Source organism: Rhinoderma darwinii, chromosome 5, assembly GCF_050947455.1.
Source record: "Rhinoderma darwinii isolate aRhiDar2 chromosome 5, aRhiDar2.hap1, whole genome shotgun sequence".
Classification (NCBI taxonomy): Eukaryota; Metazoa; Chordata; class Amphibia; order Anura; family Rhinodermatidae; genus Rhinoderma; species Rhinoderma darwinii.
Genome location: NC_134691.1, coordinates 317836220 through 317854948, shown reverse-complemented (window position 1 = coordinate 317854948; position 18729 = coordinate 317836220). Strand labels below are relative to the sequence as shown.

At 42.0% G+C, this 18729-nt stretch overlaps 1 protein-coding gene across 1 annotated transcript in view; it reads left to right on the top strand.

The window, feature by feature from the left end:
* Positions 1-18729, top strand: part of MYO3A (myosin IIIA) — a 137030-nt gene that overhangs the window by 88166 nt on the left and 30135 nt on the right. The window contains exons 25-30 of the mRNA XM_075827529.1: positions 4126-4237; positions 5345-5507; positions 9006-9086; positions 9188-9311; positions 13814-14552; positions 17221-17365. Of these exons, the coding sequence (XP_075683644.1) occupies positions 4126-4237; positions 5345-5507; positions 9006-9086; positions 9188-9311; positions 13814-14552; positions 17221-17365 (1364 nt within the window). The remainder of the gene's footprint in view (positions 1-4125; positions 4238-5344; positions 5508-9005; positions 9087-9187; positions 9312-13813; positions 14553-17220; positions 17366-18729) is intronic.

Sequence of the window (18729 nt, the reverse complement as noted above, 5' to 3'; positions counted from 1 at the left end):
TCCTTTGATTCCTGATCTCTTTAATCAGGTTCAGGGGGCCCAATGGTTTTCTAAATTGGATCTACGGGGGGCGTATAACCTTATTCGCATCAAAGAGGGGGATGAGTGGAAGACTGCGTTTAACACGCCCGAAGGCCATTTCGAATACCTCGTCATGCCCTTTGGGTTGTGTAATGCCCCTGCGGTCTTCCAGAATTTCATAAATGAGATTTTGAGAAATTACCTGGGGGTTTTTCTGGTAGTGTACCTTGATGACATACTGGTGTTTTCCAAGGACTGGTCCTCCCACATTGAGCATGTCAGGAAGGTGCTCCAGGTCCTTCGGGAAAACAAACTGTTTGCCAAAACCGAAAAATGTGTGTTTGGGGTACAGGAGATTCCATTTTTGGGTCAAATCCTCACTCCTCATGAATTCCGCATGGACCCCGCCAAGGTTCAGGCTGTGGCGGAATGGGTCCAACCTGCCTCCCTGAAGGCGTTACAGTGTTTTTTGGGGTTCGCTAATTATTACAGGAGATTTATTGCTAACTTCTCGGTCATCGCTAAGCCCCTTACGGACCTCACTCGCAAAGGTGCTGATCTCCTCCACTGGCCTCCTGAGGCTGTCCAGGCTTTTGAGGTCCTTAAGAAGTGCTTTGTCTCGGCCCCGGTGCTGGTTCAGCCCAACCAAATGGAGCCATTTATCGTGGAAGTTGACGCATCTGAGGTGGGAGTGGGGGCTGTCTTGTCCCAGGGTACCAGGTCCCTCACCCATCTCCGCCCCTGTGCCTACTTCTCCAGGAAGTTTTCGCCAACTGAAAGTAACTATGATATTGGCAACCGCGAACTCTTAGCCATTAAATGGGCATTTGAAGAGTGGCGCCACTTCCTGGAGGGGGCTAGGCACCAGGTAACGGTCCTTACCGACCACAAGAATCTGGTTTTCCTAGAATCTGCCCGGAGGCTAAACCCGAGACAAGCTCGATGGGCGTTATTTTTTACCAGATTCAATTTTTTGGTTACCTATAGGGCTGGGTCTAAAAATATTAAGGCTGATGCACTGTCGCGTAGCTTCATGGCCAGCCCTCCTTCGGAGGAAGATCCTGCTTGTATTTTGCCTCCAGGTATAATCATTTCCTCGATCGATTCTGATTTAGTCTCTGACATTGCTGCTGATCAAGGTGCAGCTCCCGGGAACCTTCCTGAGAACAAGCTGTTTGTTCCCCTGCAATTCCGGCTAAGGGTACTTAGGGAAAATCATGACTCCGCACTATCTGGCCATCCAGGCATCCTGGGTACCAAACACCTCATTACCAGAAATTATTGGTTCCCTGGGTTGCCTAAAGACGTTAAGGCCTACGTCGCCGCTTGTGAGGTTTGTGCTAGGTCCAAGACTCCCAGGTCCCGACCAGCGGGCTTACTGCGTTCGTTGCCCATTCCCCAGAGACCTTGGACACATATTTCCATGGATTTTATCACCGATTTGCCTCCATCCCAAGGCAAGTCGGTGGTGTGGGTGGTGGTGGACCGCTTCAGTAAGATGTGCCACTTTGTGCCCCTCAAGAAACTACCCAACGCCAAAACGTTGGCTACCTTGTTTGTCAAACACACCCTGCGTCTCCATGGGGTCCCTGTCAATATTGTTTCGGACAGAGGGGTACAATTTGTTTCATTGTTTTGGAGAGCCTTCTGTATGAAGTTGGGGATTGATCTGTCCTTCTCCTCTGCCTTCCATCCTGAAACCAATGGCCAAACGGAGAGGACTAATCAATCTCTAGAACAATACTTAAGGTGTTTGATTGGGTCTCTTTCATTCCCCTCGCCGAATTTTCCCTTAATAACCGGGTCAGTAACTCGTCAGGGGTCTCTCCTTTTTTTTGTAATTTTGGGTTTAATCCACGGTTCTCCTCCGTTTCACCTGGTAGTTCCAACAATCCCGAGGTAGAGGTCGTTCATCGGGAACTGTGCACAGTCTGGGCCCAGGTTCAGAAAAACCTAGAGGTGTCCCAGAGCGTACAAAAAACTCAGGCTGATAAAAAAACGTTCTGCTAACCCCCTGTTTATGGTCGGGGATCTGGTGTGGTTGTCGTCTCGGAACTTGCGTCTCAAGGTTCCGTCCAAGAAGTTTGCTCCCCGGTTTATTGGGCCGTATAAGGTCATTGAGGTCCTCAATCCTGTCTCCTTCCGCCTGGAGTTACCCCCGTCTTTTCGGATACACGACGTGTTTCATGCCTCCCTCCTCAAACGCTGCTCCCCGTCCTTGGCTCCCTCGAGGAGACCTCCTGTTCCCATCCTCATCCCTGAGGGGGTGGAATTCGAGGTGGCCAGGATTGTGGACAGCAAGATGGTCCAAGGCTCCCTCCAGTACCTGGTCCATTGGAGAGGATACGGGCCCGAGGAGAGGACTTGGGTACCCGCCCGGGATGTTCACGCTGGGGTATTGGTCAGGAGGTTCCACCTGCATTTCCCCAGTAAGCCAGGTCCACTTAGAAAGGGTCCGGTGGCCCCTCATAAAAGGGGGGGTACTGTAAAGGATCTGCCAGGCACTGCTTCGGGGTTAACTCCCACAACTAATCAGTCAGCACCTGAGAATACATCCCTGAGACTGACTCCTGCTTCCACCATTCAGGCTGGCAGGCTTAGGAGTGGGAGAACCTATCGTAACCTGGCCAGACTCAGCTAGCTCCCGCCCTCGGTCTATTTAAGCCTGCACTTCCTGTCCCTCGGTGCTTGTGATTCTTTCCTTGTGGTTTCCTGGCCCAGCTACAGCTCCTGCTATTTTTGATCCTGCTGCATACAGACCCTGGCTTACCGACTACTCTTCTGCTTTTCGTTTTGTACCTCGCACACTCCTGGCTTGACTCAGCTCGTTCACCACTCTGGTTGCTCACGGTGTTGCCGTGGGCAACGGCCCCTTTTTCTTGCTTGTGTTCCTTTGTATGTTTGTCGTGTTTGTCGTGCACTTACTGAGCGCAGGGACCGCCGCCCAGTTGTACCCCGTCGCCTAGGGCGGGTCGTTGCAAGTAGGCAGGGACAGAGTGGCGGGTAGATTAGGGCTCACTTGTCCGTCTCCCTACCCCCTGCCATTACAACATGTGTGCAAACCTCATCATCAACTACAAAAAATGTCTGACTGCTGTGCTTGCCAACAAGGGTTTTGCCACCAAGTATTAAGTCTTGTTTGCCAAAGGGATCAAATACTTATTTCTCTGTGCACAATACAAATAAATATATATAATTTTGACTATGTGATTTTCTGTTTTTTTCTTTATATAATCTAACTCTCACTGGTAAAATTAACCTAGCCGAAAAATTCTATACTGTTCATGTCTTTGACAGTGGGCAAACTTACAAAATCAGCAAGGGATCAAATACTTATTTCCTTCACTGTAGATACCATTTCCCTGGTACAAGTTATACAAAAAACTGCATTATTAAAAAAACTTGTCTCTTGAATCACATGACAGATTGAGAAAAAACTGCTGTCTATGACCATAACTTGTACGAAAACATTTGAAATATTGAATCCACACGCTGCAGAATATATCTGTGCAGAAAATGACCTGCGGTGCAAATTTTTTACTCTGCAGCATGAATTGACCACAGGTTGCATATTTGTTGCAGACTTTCATCAGTGAGTTCAACTGGAAAGTGAAATTCCGCATCAAATTGCAAATATTTTCACTTTTGCTACGGAAAAGTTGCAAATTTGCAAAAACAGTCCATACTCATCTCCCCTGGTATTCCCATAGCAATGCGTCACTCCTCTGCTGCCTGGTCTCAGTGCTGCTGGCCTCCTGAGATAATGTTTCATCCCATGTGACTGCTTCAGCCAATCAGGGAGGAGTGACACATCTCTATGGAATACCAGGTAACGGTGAGTATGGACTTTTTTTTTTATCCCTACATCTGGGATCTGCAGCGGCAAATCCGGCCTAAGGCGAAGATATCCTTAATGTGCTGAAATGTATTTGGAAACAAAGCACTGTATCTTGTAATTTGTGGATTTCATAAATCTCTTTTTCTTGAACATATTGTTAAATGCTATTTTAAAATCATTATTATTATTATTATTATTAATAATGATAATAATGATGATGAAAATAATAATAATAATAATAATAATAATAATCTGTGTCTTTTAAGATACTACCTGATTTGCTTTAAGTCCTATGAAGATCCTCCAGTTAGCCCTGAATGCTGTGCATCTATACTGGAGAAAGCAAACTTACACCATTGGGTTTTAGGAAAAACAAAGGTATTTATAGTTGGAGCCTTTGCTTAGTTCTATATGTTTAAATGGAGCATTAAAGGGTTACAGTGAAGCTGGCCCAATAGTCAGCTGATCACCATGGGTGAGCTTCTGAAACCCCCCACTATAGCAGCTGTTTGCGGTTGGACATACATTTCCTTTGCAGTGGCCTCTACAGGGGAAATGTAATATTACATGCTGGCCACTGATTGGTTGATTAATAAGTGTAATAAGTGGCACGGCCAGATAAGTGTAATAAGTAGCCAGGACAAATCTACTCTTTTATAGTGGACTGAATGGAGAAACTCTACTTTGACTTCTATATGGCCTAAAAGGGCATATAAACAAGTGTTGTCTTATTGAGACAGCCCCTATAGTGCTATGTAAATAACTGATAGCCGTGCCTGTTTTAAAGCAGAAAACTGAAACTATTTTGTAGGATTGCTTTGGAATACTTCCTAGTTGGTGGATGCAAAATTCCATCAAGGTATTCATGGTTTTTGTTCATTTAGTTGATTTTAATATTCAAAATAAGGATCTAGCTTTGATATAGTCTGAATAATGAAGACTAGAAACATGTATTAAAAAAATTCTCCAATGCATCTAAAAGGAAACATGAAGCCACTTGGTCAAAAATATCTTAATGTGTTTAATGTGTTGTACGTTCGATATATTACCAAGAAATAGAGGACTGATGAAAGGCAGTTAGACTGCAGGATCAGACTACACAGGGTTTGTTTGTAGTCTGTTACCATGGAGATGTATAGATCTGCATAGTATCTGTAGACACAAAGTGGTAGGATATTTTTTTTAATAAAGACCAGGGGCGTAGCTAAAGGGGGTGCAAAGATAGCAGTGGCACCCATTCCCTAATTCCAGAATAACTCTTTTTCATAATTTTGACATTGCCCTGATAATGTCATAATGCTAACCTGTCCCTAAACCTGCTTAATGATCATTTGTGTGTATAGGTTTTGTCTGTAAGTCACTCCTTATGTTTTCCAAGTATGAGAGCCATTGGTATACTTGATCTGATAATAATTTTCAAATAAAAGGTCACAATGTATTTTACTGTTTTTTGGCCCATGTGTCCTACTTATTTCTATTTTTTAGGTATTTCTCAAATATTACCATGTTGAACATCTGAATCGAATGATAAAGAGCATAGTCAATAGAATCGTTCTTTTTCAAGCCTGTGTCAAAGGATGGTTGGGAGCAAAAAGATATCAAAAACTGAAACATAAACGAGAGCAAAGTGCAGTCAAAATTCAGTCAGGTACTTTCTTCTAGCATCTTCATATTTTAACTCAGTTGTATGAATCCTTTTTGGATCTGATTATCTCGTATCTATCTATCTATCTATCTATCTATCTATCTATCTATCTATCTATCTATCTATCTATCTATCTATCTGTCTGTCTGTCTGTCTGTCTGTCTGTCTGTCTGTCTGTCTGTCTGTCTGTCTGTCTATCTATCTAGCATCTTTATACCTACTGTAAATGTAAAATGTTGAAGGGGTTTTCCGGTCTTTAGAAATTGTGTGCAAATGGTGTAACTGCAGTTAAGATCTGTCACTTACTAATGTACTGTCTGTAGCTGAAATGTCTCTGTAAGCCAGTCTCCCACATGCAGCTACTGATGTTTACTGTAGCTCCTGTTTTTGTAACATACATTGAATATGTGGTTATCTCCTCTCCCCTTCCCTCCCTGTCTCTGGGATAGTGCAGAGTATAACACTAGAGCTGTGTCTCAATAGCAGACAGTGAGCATTTACAGCACTAAAAAATGAAAAATTAAAACAACAGTGCTGTATAAAGATGTGCAAGATAGTAAAAATGAAAAAAACAAAAACTTATTTAGACCTATGCTAGCGTCGTCTAGTGACCATTTAGACACATACAGTATAGCTATTTTTCGGTGTTTCTTATAAGCTCGTAAAACCCCTTTTTATTTTTTCAACATTTTTATACTGTATATTGTGATAGATGATAGAGAAAGAGAGAAGGATATACATAGAGTAAAGGGTTATAGGACCACACAATCCAAGGCCCTATCTTCAATGGAAGAGGTGAAGAGCGGCTTGTATTGAAGCAAGTTGTATAGAGTACTGCAGGAAGCATAAGAAAAAACAAAATGTTGCCCCCTGGTGGTTATGCTATGATGACTTTCTATTCTACAACAGGAGGAACAAGAGCTTGTTGCTCCCTATCCCTTGTTAGAGAGAAATATTTCCACCTTACTTGTTTGCTATCGTTGCTATGTATGTGTGTGTATGTGTGTGTGTGTGTGTGTGTGTGTGTGTGTGTGTGTATGTGTATGTGTGTGTATATGTGTGTGTGTGTGTGTGTGTGTATATATATATATATGTATATTGTCCAAAAGAATGTCAGCCGCACAGCCTCAATAGAATGTCACGACCTTACGACCCAAAACCAATAGATCCAGAAGGCTCTTGTGTTGAGCTGAAACGTTGAACTTATGGACTAATAAAACACCACCACTTGTTTTTCTTATACCTTGGAGTGCTGCCTGATTTTTTGGAGCTATATATATATTTATATGGGAAAATAGTTTACACAAACTCAATTTTTAGTGAGTGTCAGTTGTGTTCCAAACACTATGAATAGGTAATTGTGTGAGAGATTCTGCTTTAGTCCTGTAAGAAATAGGAGTCATATATAAGTCAGGCACACACAGACCCGACTTGCTGCAAGAATCAAATATTGATTAATGGCCAAAATCAATGACATAATCTGATGTTTTCCAGCACAATGCTTCATGCTACATGTCTGTCCCGCTATCACAGTAAACACTGAGCAGCAGTAGCCAAAGATAGATGACCAAAGACCATAACCATATCACTGGAGCAATGTAATTATAAAACTTATCTTCTAATATTATTCAGTTTAAAATATATTATACTCAATAACCAGTTAAAGAATAAAAAATGGCTTTTCACCAAACCTTGGAACTAACAGAGCAACCACCCTGATAAAGACATTTCCAAGGCTGGTTTTAACTATAGGCGCAATAGGCCATAAATGACTTAACATGCTGCGTACTTGTTGGGACGAGTTTATAGTATCAGACAATATCTGTCTACAGGCTCCTGAGATATAAATCCAGTACGGACATCCTTACAGAAAACCCTAAACAGGAACCCCTAACAACAAGACTTATTTTTACTCATTTTCACTATCAGGGGATGGAAAATACATATAAAACAAGTTGCTGAAATAGACAAGTAGCAGATTAATGAAAGTAACCATCGGTCCCAGTTGGACGAAAGCCATGAATGTTATAATAAAACAGACGTGGAGATAGTTGGAGTGTCATATGGAGCAGGCACGCTAGGTCATACATACAGTATTCAACTTTGCTTGGCAATTTTTGTATGGGGAAATTGCTCCCCAATGCCCTTCACTTAGGCGGAGCCCCACCAATGAAATCTTGATGAAATGAAGCGCTCCCTCATCCTTTTAGTCGTGCATTGGTCTAAGTTATGTGACGTCTGAGCAAGCGATGGACAATCCCTCATCATAATTTGGCCACATGCCCTGAGTTGTCCAGATGGTGGATGAAGCTAGGATGGGGCAAGCTGGAGCAGCGCACCCTGTTTTCGTGGAACGTATGTGAGGTAAGTATGTGAGGTATGTGAGGTAAGTATGTGAGGTAAGTATGTGAGGTAAGTATGTGAGGTATGTGAGGTAAGTATGTGAGGTAAGTATGTGAGGTATGTGAGGTAAGTATGTGAGGTATGTGAGGTAAGTATGTGAGGTATGTGAGGTAAGTATGTGAGGTATGTGAGGTAAGTATGTGAGGTAAATATGTGAGGTAAGTATGTGAGGTAAGTATGTGAGGTATGTGAGGTAAGTATGTGAGGTAAGTATGTGAGGTAAATATGTGAGGTAAGTATGTGAGGTAAGTATGTAAGTAAGTATGTGAGGTAAGTATGTAAGTAAGTATGTGAGGTAAGTATGTGAGGTATGTGAGGTTTTCTGCTGTCGGCCATGTTAGAAGTAGAAGGACAATTTCTTGTCAGACGCACACAAACCAATCTTGCTGCAGGAGTCGACTATTGATCAATAAGGGTATGTTCACACGGCCAAATTTCAGACGTATACGAGGCGTATTATGCCTCGTTTTACGTCTGAAAATACGGCTCCAATACGTCGGCAAACATCTGCCCATTCATTTGAATGGGTTTGCCGACGTACTGTGCAGACGACCTGTTATTTACGCATCGTCGTTTGACAGCTGTCAAACGACGACTCGTAAAAATACAGCCTCGTCAAAAGAAGTGCAGGACACTTCTTTCAGACGTTTTTGGAGCTGTTTTCTCATAGACTCCAATGAAAACAGCTCCAAAAACGGGCGTAAAAAACGCCGCGAAAACGGCGCGAAAAACGGCGCGAAAAATGCGAGTTGGTAAAAAAAAGTCTGAAAAGCAGGGTCTGTTTTCCCTTGAAAACAGCTCTGGATTTTCAGACGTTTTGGTTGACTACGTGTGAACATACCCTTAGACCGTTTTGATATCAGGCCAAAATGAATGACAGATCGGATGTTTTTGAGCACAAGGAATAAACACCTCTCCAGTATGATATATGGATTGCAATACTACACTCTATATTTCCAGAGTCACTAAAAGAAACCACGTGAAAAATACTTTACCAAAAAAGAGAGAGTGGAGCAAAAGAAACGTCTGTTGTTCTGTAACGTGAGGCCTGCGTCTAAACTAACATGTTGTTACTGCATCCGGTTATGTGTTTTACAGCTTACAGAGGTCACATTGTACGAAAAGAAATCCATTCCAAATCTGAGAAGATGGAAAATTTCATTATCGAGTTTCAAGCATGTACGTATGCATTTTGCTCCAATTATAAAAAGCTTTTATTTATTTTTTCTAACTAAAGGAACATTTCCATTTTATCAACATTTATTTGTAACGCATTCCAGGTGCCAGAGGATACCTAGTCAGAAAGAAAGAGAGAGAATTGTTAGAAAAAGAGACTGGTGCAGCAACTACAATCCAATCGCACTATCGTGGCTTCAAGGAAAGAAGGAGTTTTCAAAGAAAAAAGTAAGAAACAAAGTCCTTTATAGAACTGTTGGGTTTATATTTGGACATATGTAACGTAATATCAAAAAGATAATTTTTGTTGTCTACCCTACACCTACATCAACATGAAAAGACAAAATTAAGGATAATGTAGTCAATGACCTATGTAGTACACAACTTTCAAGAAATGCATCCAGACCCATTTTATACCACCATTGTGTGTATAAGGCCTTATTCACACGAACGTGTTATACGTCCGTGCTACGCGCGTGATTTTCACGCGCGTCGCACGGACCTATGTAAGTGAATGGGGCTGTTCAGACTGTCATTGATTTTAACGCAGCGTATGTGCACTGCGTAAAACTCACGACATGTCCTATACTAGCCCGTGTTTTGAGCAGCACGCACCCATTGAAGTCAATGGGTGCGGGCAAATCGCGCACGGCACACGGAAGCACTTCCGGGTGCCGCGCGTAATTCGCGCAACAGTAGTAAAAAGATTGAATGAAAACAAAACAGCACCTTGTGCTTTTCTGTTTGTAAACATAAAAACAGAGTGTCATAATGATGCCGGCTGCGCGAAAATCACGCAGCCGCGCACCATATGCTGATGCCACACGGAGCTTTTGCGCGCGCAAAAAGCAGCGTTTTTTGCACGCGCAAAACGGACACGTCCGTGTGAATAAGGCCTAAGAGTGATATTAAAGGCTATGTAAACCTTTGATAGGGATATACACCGCGTTCCAAATTATTATGCAAATGTTATTTTTCGCTGATTTTCCTAAATAGTCGATGCAAATGACAGTCCGTATAATCTTCAAGCCATCAACCGTTGGAGTATAATGCGGATTTTATTGTACAAATCTTCTAATGATAACAGAAATTTTTTTTAGAAGTAAAAAACTCAAAATGCACCGTTTCAAATTATTATGCACAACAGAGATCAAAACATTTTAAAGGTTGTAAAGAGAACTAAAATGGTCATTTGTTGAATTTGCAGCATCAGGAGGTCATATTTACAGAAATCAAAAGCGCTTTCAATAAAAAAAAAAACTTAGCAGGCCAAGTTACATGTTAACATAGGACCCCTTCTCTGAGATCACCCTCACAATTCTTGCATCCATTGAATTTGTGAGTATTTGGACAGTTTCTGCTTGAATATCTTTGTAGGATGTCAGAATAGCCTCCCAGAGCTTCTGTTTTGATGTGAACTGCCTCCCACCCTCATAGATATTTTTCTTGAGGATGCTCCAAAGGTTCTCAATAGGGTTGAGGTCAGGGGAACATGGGGGCCACACCATGAGTTTCTCTCCTTTTATGCCCACAGCAGCCAATGACACAGAGGTATTCTTTGCAGCATGAGATGGTGCATTGTCATGCATGAAGATAATTTTGCTACGGAAGGCACTGTTCTTCTTTTTGTACCACGGAAGAAAGTGGTCAGTCATAAACTCTACGTACTTTGCAGAGGTCATTTTCACACCGTCAGGGACCCTAAAGGGGCCTACCAGCTCTCTCCCCATGTTTCCAGCCCAAAACATGACTCCGCCACCTCCTTGCTGACGTCGCAGCCTTGTTGGGACATGGTGGCCATTCACCAACCATCCACTACTCCATCCATCTGGACCATCCAGGGTTGCACTGCACTCATCAGTAAACAACACGGTTTGAAAATTAGTCTTCATGTATTTCTGAGCCCACTGCAACCGTTTCTGCTTGTGAGCATTGTTTAGGGGTGGCCGAATGATAGCTTTATGCACACTTGCAAACCTCTGGAGGATCCTACACCTTGAGGTTCGCGGGATTCCAAAGGCACCAGCGGCTTCAAATACCTGTTTGCTGCTTTGCAATGGCATTTTAGCAGCTGCTCTCCTAATCCTATAAATTTGTCTGGCAGAAACCTTCCTCATTATGCCTTTATCTGAACAAACCCGTCTATGCTCTGAATCAGCCACAAATCTTTTCACAGTACAATGATCACGCTTAAGTTTTCTTGAAATATCCAATGTTTTCATACCTTGTCCAAGGTATTGCACTATTTCACGCTTTTCGGCAGCAGAGAGATCCTTTTTCTTTCCTATTTTGCTTGAAACCTGTGGCCTGCTTAATAATGTGGAACGTCCTTCTTAAGTAGTTTTCCTTTGATTGGGCACACCTGGCAAACTAATTATCACAGGTGTCTGAGATTGATTACAATAATCCAAAGAGCCCTAAGACACAATACCATCCATGAGTTTAATTGAAAAACTAATAATTAAATGTTTATGACACTTAAATCCAATGTGCATAATAATTTGGAACACGGTGTATATATATTTTGTATTTTTTTTTTTATTAAACATGTCAGTCAGTGTATTTGGTGTAACTTTAAAATTCGTTTTTATTAAAAATAATTTTTACTTTTTGAGATACAGCTGCTTTGTATTCTCTATATAGAGCAGCTGTATCTAGTGCTAAATCCTGTTCCTGTAAGGTCCGTGCGACTGACGGGTTCAGTGAAAGCGGGTCCTGCGTTAATTTATCACATCACTGATGGAATCAGGTCTTAGGCCCCATGCACACGAATGTAAACATTTTCCATAATTGGGGACCGTAATACGGTCCGCAATTACAGACCCATTCAGTCCTATTGGCCGCGGACACCTTTCCCCGTATCACTACGGATAGGTGTCCATGCCGTAGAAGTGTACCGCAAAAGATAGGACATGTCCTATCCTTTGCTTTTTACAGGCCGTGCTTCCTTTATGGGAGAACAAACCAAAATTGTGGGCTGCGGCCCGGGCCCGTGGCAGCCGGTCGTGCCCGCAATCGTGGGCCATGGTTACGGGCACGGCCGTGTGCATGAGGCCTCAGCGAACGATACAGCTTTTCTGTATACAGAATACAGAGCAGCTGTATCTTAAAAAGTAAAAATTATTTTTTAGAAAAACTAATTATAAAGTTGCACCAAACACACTGACATGTTTATTTATATTGTATTGCCATTTTCTGCCTCTAGATGTTACTCTAAGGCTATGTTCACACGGAGTATTTTGGGGGAGGAATATCTGCCTCAAAATTCCGTTTGGAACTTTGAGGCAGATATTCCTCTCCCTGCACGCCGATTTTCGCGGCAATTATCGCGGCCATTGAGCGCTGCGGGCATAAAACAGCGAGATATACGCTTTCTCCTGCCTCCCATTGAAGTCAATGGGAGGTCAGAGGCGGAAGCGCCCGAAGATAGGGCATGTCGCTTCTTTTTCCCGCGAGGCAGTTTTACTGCTCGCGGGAAATAGACGCCGACGCCTCCCATTGAAATCAATGGGAGGCGTTCTCGGGCCGTTTCTGCCGAGTTTTGCGACGCGGTTTCCGCGTCAAAAACTCGGCAAAAGACCCCGTGTGAACATAGCCTTAAGTCGGCCATACATCAGTCACTTCAGACAGCCTTTTCTGAGCAACTTGGCATTCATGGTTGGTCTGTGAAGGTCACTCTTTGCATTGATCTGTGGCTTGGTCTACGCAAGTATTAACAACGACTGCACCAGACATTGGCTGAGAAAAATTCCACACATCAGCTCAACTTTTCCAAAGATATCTGCCTCCGGTCGTGTCTTGAAGGGTCGCCGACAATTGTCATAAAATGGTCTAAATTGGCTAAATCTCAATTGTATGGCAAGGTTTGTGGGTCTGTTTTATTCACAAGATGTAATCTAAGCCACATGGTAATGTAAACTGCGTTATAGGGTGGGGGAGGAATGCTTCAACATTCACATTGCCTGTAATGTACACAAAATAGTTTTGTAGCGAATGTTTGAAAGACAGCCCAGAGCATGGATTTTTCCTGATTGAGATTATTAAGACAGAATTTGGCAGGATCTAGAGACTCTAGGTCTACAAAAGTTCAAGGATGTCTTTCATACAAAAGCTTCAACAAGTAGAACATCTAATAATAACTACAACAATAATAATTCTAAAAGAAAGGTAAAAAAACAAAACAAAATAAAGACACATTTATCACAAAAAGTTATATTCTATGAAATGGATAAAACCGTGCAAAACAGGAGAAACAGTAAAAACTAAAATGGTCTGGTAGATATCTATGAACACTTGCTGTAGGGTTCCCCCACAGATTGCAGCTGATTTGTCGAGAATCCAGCAGAGGGTGCAAAATGTAATCAGATTTTTTTGTCTTCGAACAAAAAGACATTATCCAAGTGGACAACTCATTTAATTTATTGTGTGCTATATATTTCTTTTCAAAGGGATTGTCTCATGAAGACAACCACTGTCGATATGTCCTATTACACTTTATAGACATCCTAGAGGGAAGTTCCCTACTCGGACCCTCCTCCATGTGACAGAATGGAGACCTGTTCATATGAATGTCCGGCATGTATTGAGTAGACGTAGCATCCCCAGGGGCTGGAGGTGTCACACTTGTGGCGATCCATTTCTTTTTAAAAAGGGGTTGTCTTTGGTAGACAACCCCTTTAATTAAAATAAATACGTTTAATCCTGACATTGATATAATACTGTTTTGGCAGGGAATCACTAAAGAGAAAACTATGTCTAAATACTAGTGAAGTGGCAAAGAGCGATGAACCAGAGGAGACAACTGATGTAACAAAGACTGGTGAACAAGAGGAAACAATGGAGATTAACGAAAACAATGAAGGTAAAAGTAAAGAGGATGCAGCCGTTGTAATACAGAGCCATTTCCGGGGACACCAGCAAAGAAAGCAAATGAAAGAAGAATGTAAAAAAACACAAAATGAAGATCATTCCAAACCACCTGATGATCAAAAAGAAGATGCTGTGGAAATGAAAAAGGAACAAAATGATATTGACAAGGATGATGAAGAAGAGAGTGAAGCTGCCGTAGTTAGCCAAAGCAACTACCATGGCCACAGAGAAAGGGAGGAACTCAGAGAGGAACGACAGAAAGATATGAAAACTGAATTATTGCCCAATACCACTCAAGACACAAGTCATTCCTTAGAAGGGGAAATCCAAAAAGAGGACCATCCTATTGCTGGTGGAAAAACATCTCAGACTGATGTGAATTGCAATGTAGATAGCAATGGACATTACGAAAATCAGGATGATGAAGGGAAAGCAGCCATCGTTATACAAAGTAACTACCGTGGTTTTAGAGAACAAGAAAAATTAAAGAAGGAAGGTAAAGTCCCAAACAAAAATAATAAATTAGAACCAAATGGAGCAAATAATGGAACACTTCATTTATTAAAAGAAATGGAAGACCTGGCACTCTTCACAGAACAGGTGAGAACCAGCCTGGTAAAGTGCTACAAAGCTTACTTAAGATAAAGTTATTGGTACAGAAAATACTATATACACACAATAAAAATAAGTTACAGAGCAGTTCAAAGCACAGAGGCTTCCACACTATTTGGGCACGTTCAGACGTGGCGGAATTGCTCTGGAATTCCACTGTGGACAGTCCACAGTGGAATTCTCCAGCGGCCGTTTTTTTACATTTGTTTCTATACATTTTTAGGAAAGTAAGTTCAGACGTTGCGGAAAACTCGGCTGCGGACCATAGGCTGCAGTGCGGAATTTTCAGTCCGCAGCATGCACTGTCTGTTGTGGAGAAGAAGCAGAATATCCCTGCGGATTTCAGCCTTTGCAATGCAAAAACTGAAATCTATGGCAAGTCCGCTGTGTTTTCTGCAACGTCTGAATTACCTGTCAAATATGCAAATGTTGGTGCAGATTCGTTGTGTAATTGCCCCAAATCTGCACCAACATTTGCAGTGTAAAAACTCTGCCACGTCTGAACGTGCCCTTAGTCATGTTCAGCATTTAGTTAGTCACAAGTAAATCTGCTTATTTGCCATATGGTTGGCACATGACAGGCACAGTGGGTTCCTTTCTGCCAAAAAGTCCTGCAAGCAGCAGCGGACTGTGAGTAGTATTGCAGGCTCTGAACATTAAAAAGCGTTGCAACTGACTAAGGGACCATTGGGCCCCTGTTTGCTCTTGGCCCGTGGATACTGCCAGAGTGGTCAAATGCCACTGTCAATGTCAGAATTCTAAATCCCCAAACACAACAATTTATAGAATGAAAACTGGTACCCCGCAGCATTATCTAAAGTACCTATATATACTTCCCAGAGAAATTATATATATATATATATTTTTTATTTATTTTTTTTATTTATATATATATACAAATTCAGCTCTGCTACATTTGCAATCTGTATCAATTGTGCTTTCTTTAAAAAATATATAACTATTCTCATTATTTAATATGTATAATAAATATATATATTTATATAGTACCAGTGGCCAGTGGCTGCTCTTGTTAACTCCCAAAAGAAACTTTAAGGCCAAAGCCACACGTGGCGGAATTCCTCTTGAATTCCGCAGCGGACACTCCGCAGCGTTAATCCGCAGCGGAGCCGTTTGTCCATTGACTTCCACTTTTATTTAGCAGTGTTCGTTTAGACGATGCGTAAAATTCCGCTGCGGAGCATAGGCTGCGGAGCGGAATTTGGTGTCCGCAGCATGCTAGGGCTGTTGCAGAGTTGTGGCGGACTGGTTGCGGACTCATGGCGGAATTTCTCCATTGACTTCAATGGAGATTCTAATTTCCGCAATGAAGTCCACAGCTGTCATGCACATGTTATGTGTGCTGCGGATGCGTCTTGCTTTTTTGACATGACATTTCTTCATTCTGGCTGGACCTATGTATCTCTAGGTCTACAGCCAGACTGAGGAAGTCAATGGGGCTCCCGTAATTACGGGAGCGTTGCTAGGAGACGTCAGTAAATAGTCACTGTCCAGGGTGCTAAAAGAGTTAAGCGATCGGCAGTAACTGTTTCTGCACCCTGGACAGTGACTACCGATCCCAATATACAGCAACCTGTAAAAAAAATAGAAGTTCATACTTACCGAGAACTCCCTGCTTCTTCCTCCAGTCCGGCTTCCCAGGATGACGTTTCAGTCTAAGTGACGGCTGCAGCCAATCACAGGCTGCAGCGGTCACATGGACTGCCGCGTCATCCAGGGAGGTCGGGCTGGATGCCGAAAGAGGGACGCGTCACCAAGACAACGGCCGGTAAGTATGAAATTCGTTTACTTTCACTAGGGAAAGTGCTGTCCCTTCTCTCTATCCTGCACTGATAGAGAGAAGGGAAGCACTTTTCCCGCAGTCCGCAGCAGCTAGTCCGCATCAATTTACTGCACATTTTGGGCAGATCCGCCACAGAATCTGCAACGCAGATTCTGTGCGGCATTGATGCGGACAGTTGCGGAGGAAATCCGCCACGTGTGGGCATGCCCTAACATTAATATACAAATTCAGCTCTGCTACATTTGCAATCTGTATCAATTGTGCTTTCTTTAAAAAATATATAACTGTTCTCATTATTTAAAATTATTTTGAATATTATTTCTTTTTTGAATACTGACATATAACATAAATCTGCACAGAGTATCTTACACTGTGGGATAATAATAGGACACCACTGGTGATCATGCTAGCAAAATGTTGACATGTGTAAATACCTTATTATTTATCTTACCTAGGCCTTTAATAGATTGGGGAAGTTTTATTGACGTCAGTTTTCTGGCATATATACATTGAAAAAATACTGAGCCCAGCCGGACCAAACGCCATATTAATAAAGCCCTTGCCCCACTTTTTCCAACACGTGCGAATGTCTTTGAAAAGTAGATGGGGCTTCAGAGTTGCACCAACTGCAAAATGTGTTGAAAAACAATGCCAGCTCCGACTTACCGTTGTTTTCAGACTATAGTGGATTTATCTACAGGGCATATCCATTATGGGAGAAACCAACACACCGTTCACACTGTATATATTAATGAATCTACCCCATTGTTGCATTTTTTCCACTATAGGATCCATTTAATTGTATTCACTGATTTAAGTGGATGTCTCATTGTATTTCATTGAATATCTTTCTAGATCTCCAGATTGTCAGAAAACTATTTAATTTTGCAACAAAGGCTGAATGATATGATTATGTCCAATCAGCTTAATCCTGAAAGCACGGCAGCGTTAATGAAAGAACAGACATTAAAGGAGAGTGATCCCCATGAAAATGAGACAGGTAAGTTATTTACCATTCACTCCAGGCTAAGAAATTCTCACTGATGAGGGACAACTGATAAAATTGAACGGAGATGGGGTGAGAACATTCGCATTCACGGCTTCACTTCCATTATTTCTACAACTCCGGTCTATCCCAGGATTTACCAGAGGCAAAAAAATCATCCTACAAAACCTATACATACATGCACTGTTCTCTTTCAAAAGGACTTACTATGGTAAAACCGATGCCATCAGAGAAAAATAATTAGATCAGAACTTGGTTGTACCATCTACAATATATTTCGGGTAAGGCCACACGGTGCAGCCAAGTTGTATTTATGCTGCGTTTTTAAACCGCAGCAAGTCATTTTTCAATAGAAGTCAATGTTGAAATTTGTGTTATGGACAGACGGCTGCTATTATATTACAATGTGTTTTTTTGTGCAGTTAACTGCATCTTCATAATGTCCGATCGCATGCGGTTAATGACCGCGCTGCCAAAGCTGTTGCTGAACTGCTTGCGTTTTAAATAAAAGTTCTGCAATGCCTTGTAATGAACCATATACAGGCTCAGTGCTCGGACCCCCACCAATCCAAACTTCTGACAAGTCACTATGACGTCAGAAGTTTATCAAAGTTTAGCTACACTTTAAGGGCTAATATTTTTTTTGGCATGGACATTACTATTACAGATGAATCCACCCTTACCTCTGCTTGATTTGGTTAAGGACTCCAATTTCTCATAAAACAAATTTAACAAAATATCGCGACATGCTTGCAAAACCCTTGACAGGGTGCAACTCACATCTCAACCACTGGATGGCCACAAATAGACACATATAGCATAGACATCTCGTGACAGAGTATCGCAAAAACATATTTTTTTTTCAAAGCTGGTCACCTCGCGCCACACATCTGAGGTTATGTTGAGATAAGAGAAAGAGTAAGAAATGACACATCTGTACCTGTAAAATGTGCACTAAGAGCCTCCCTTTTGTAAGTAGATTTAGCAGTAATGCATATTAATTTATATTTAGTGGCTTAGGTGGCATTAGTGTTTGCAGTGTGCTGTTGCCATTTTCGTGTGTGCTGTATAAATTTGCAGTCACAGGCGTTCTTGCACCTGTTTACACACTTTCTTTCATTTTGTTGGAATGTGCTGTTCAAACTTTTGTGTTGTTCATGTGATCCATATATGTGAGGTTGGTGACTGCTTCCATTTTATGATCTTGCACTCCCCACATTCTGCCCTGGGTGATTTTAATTAGTTTAATGCTGGTTCCTACCATCCCCAAGAATATGTAGGTTTAGTCCCAGTTCTGGGTATATGTGCAGCGTAGGTTCCCACCTCATAGAGGTCGCCTTGTCATGGCAGGTGGGCTC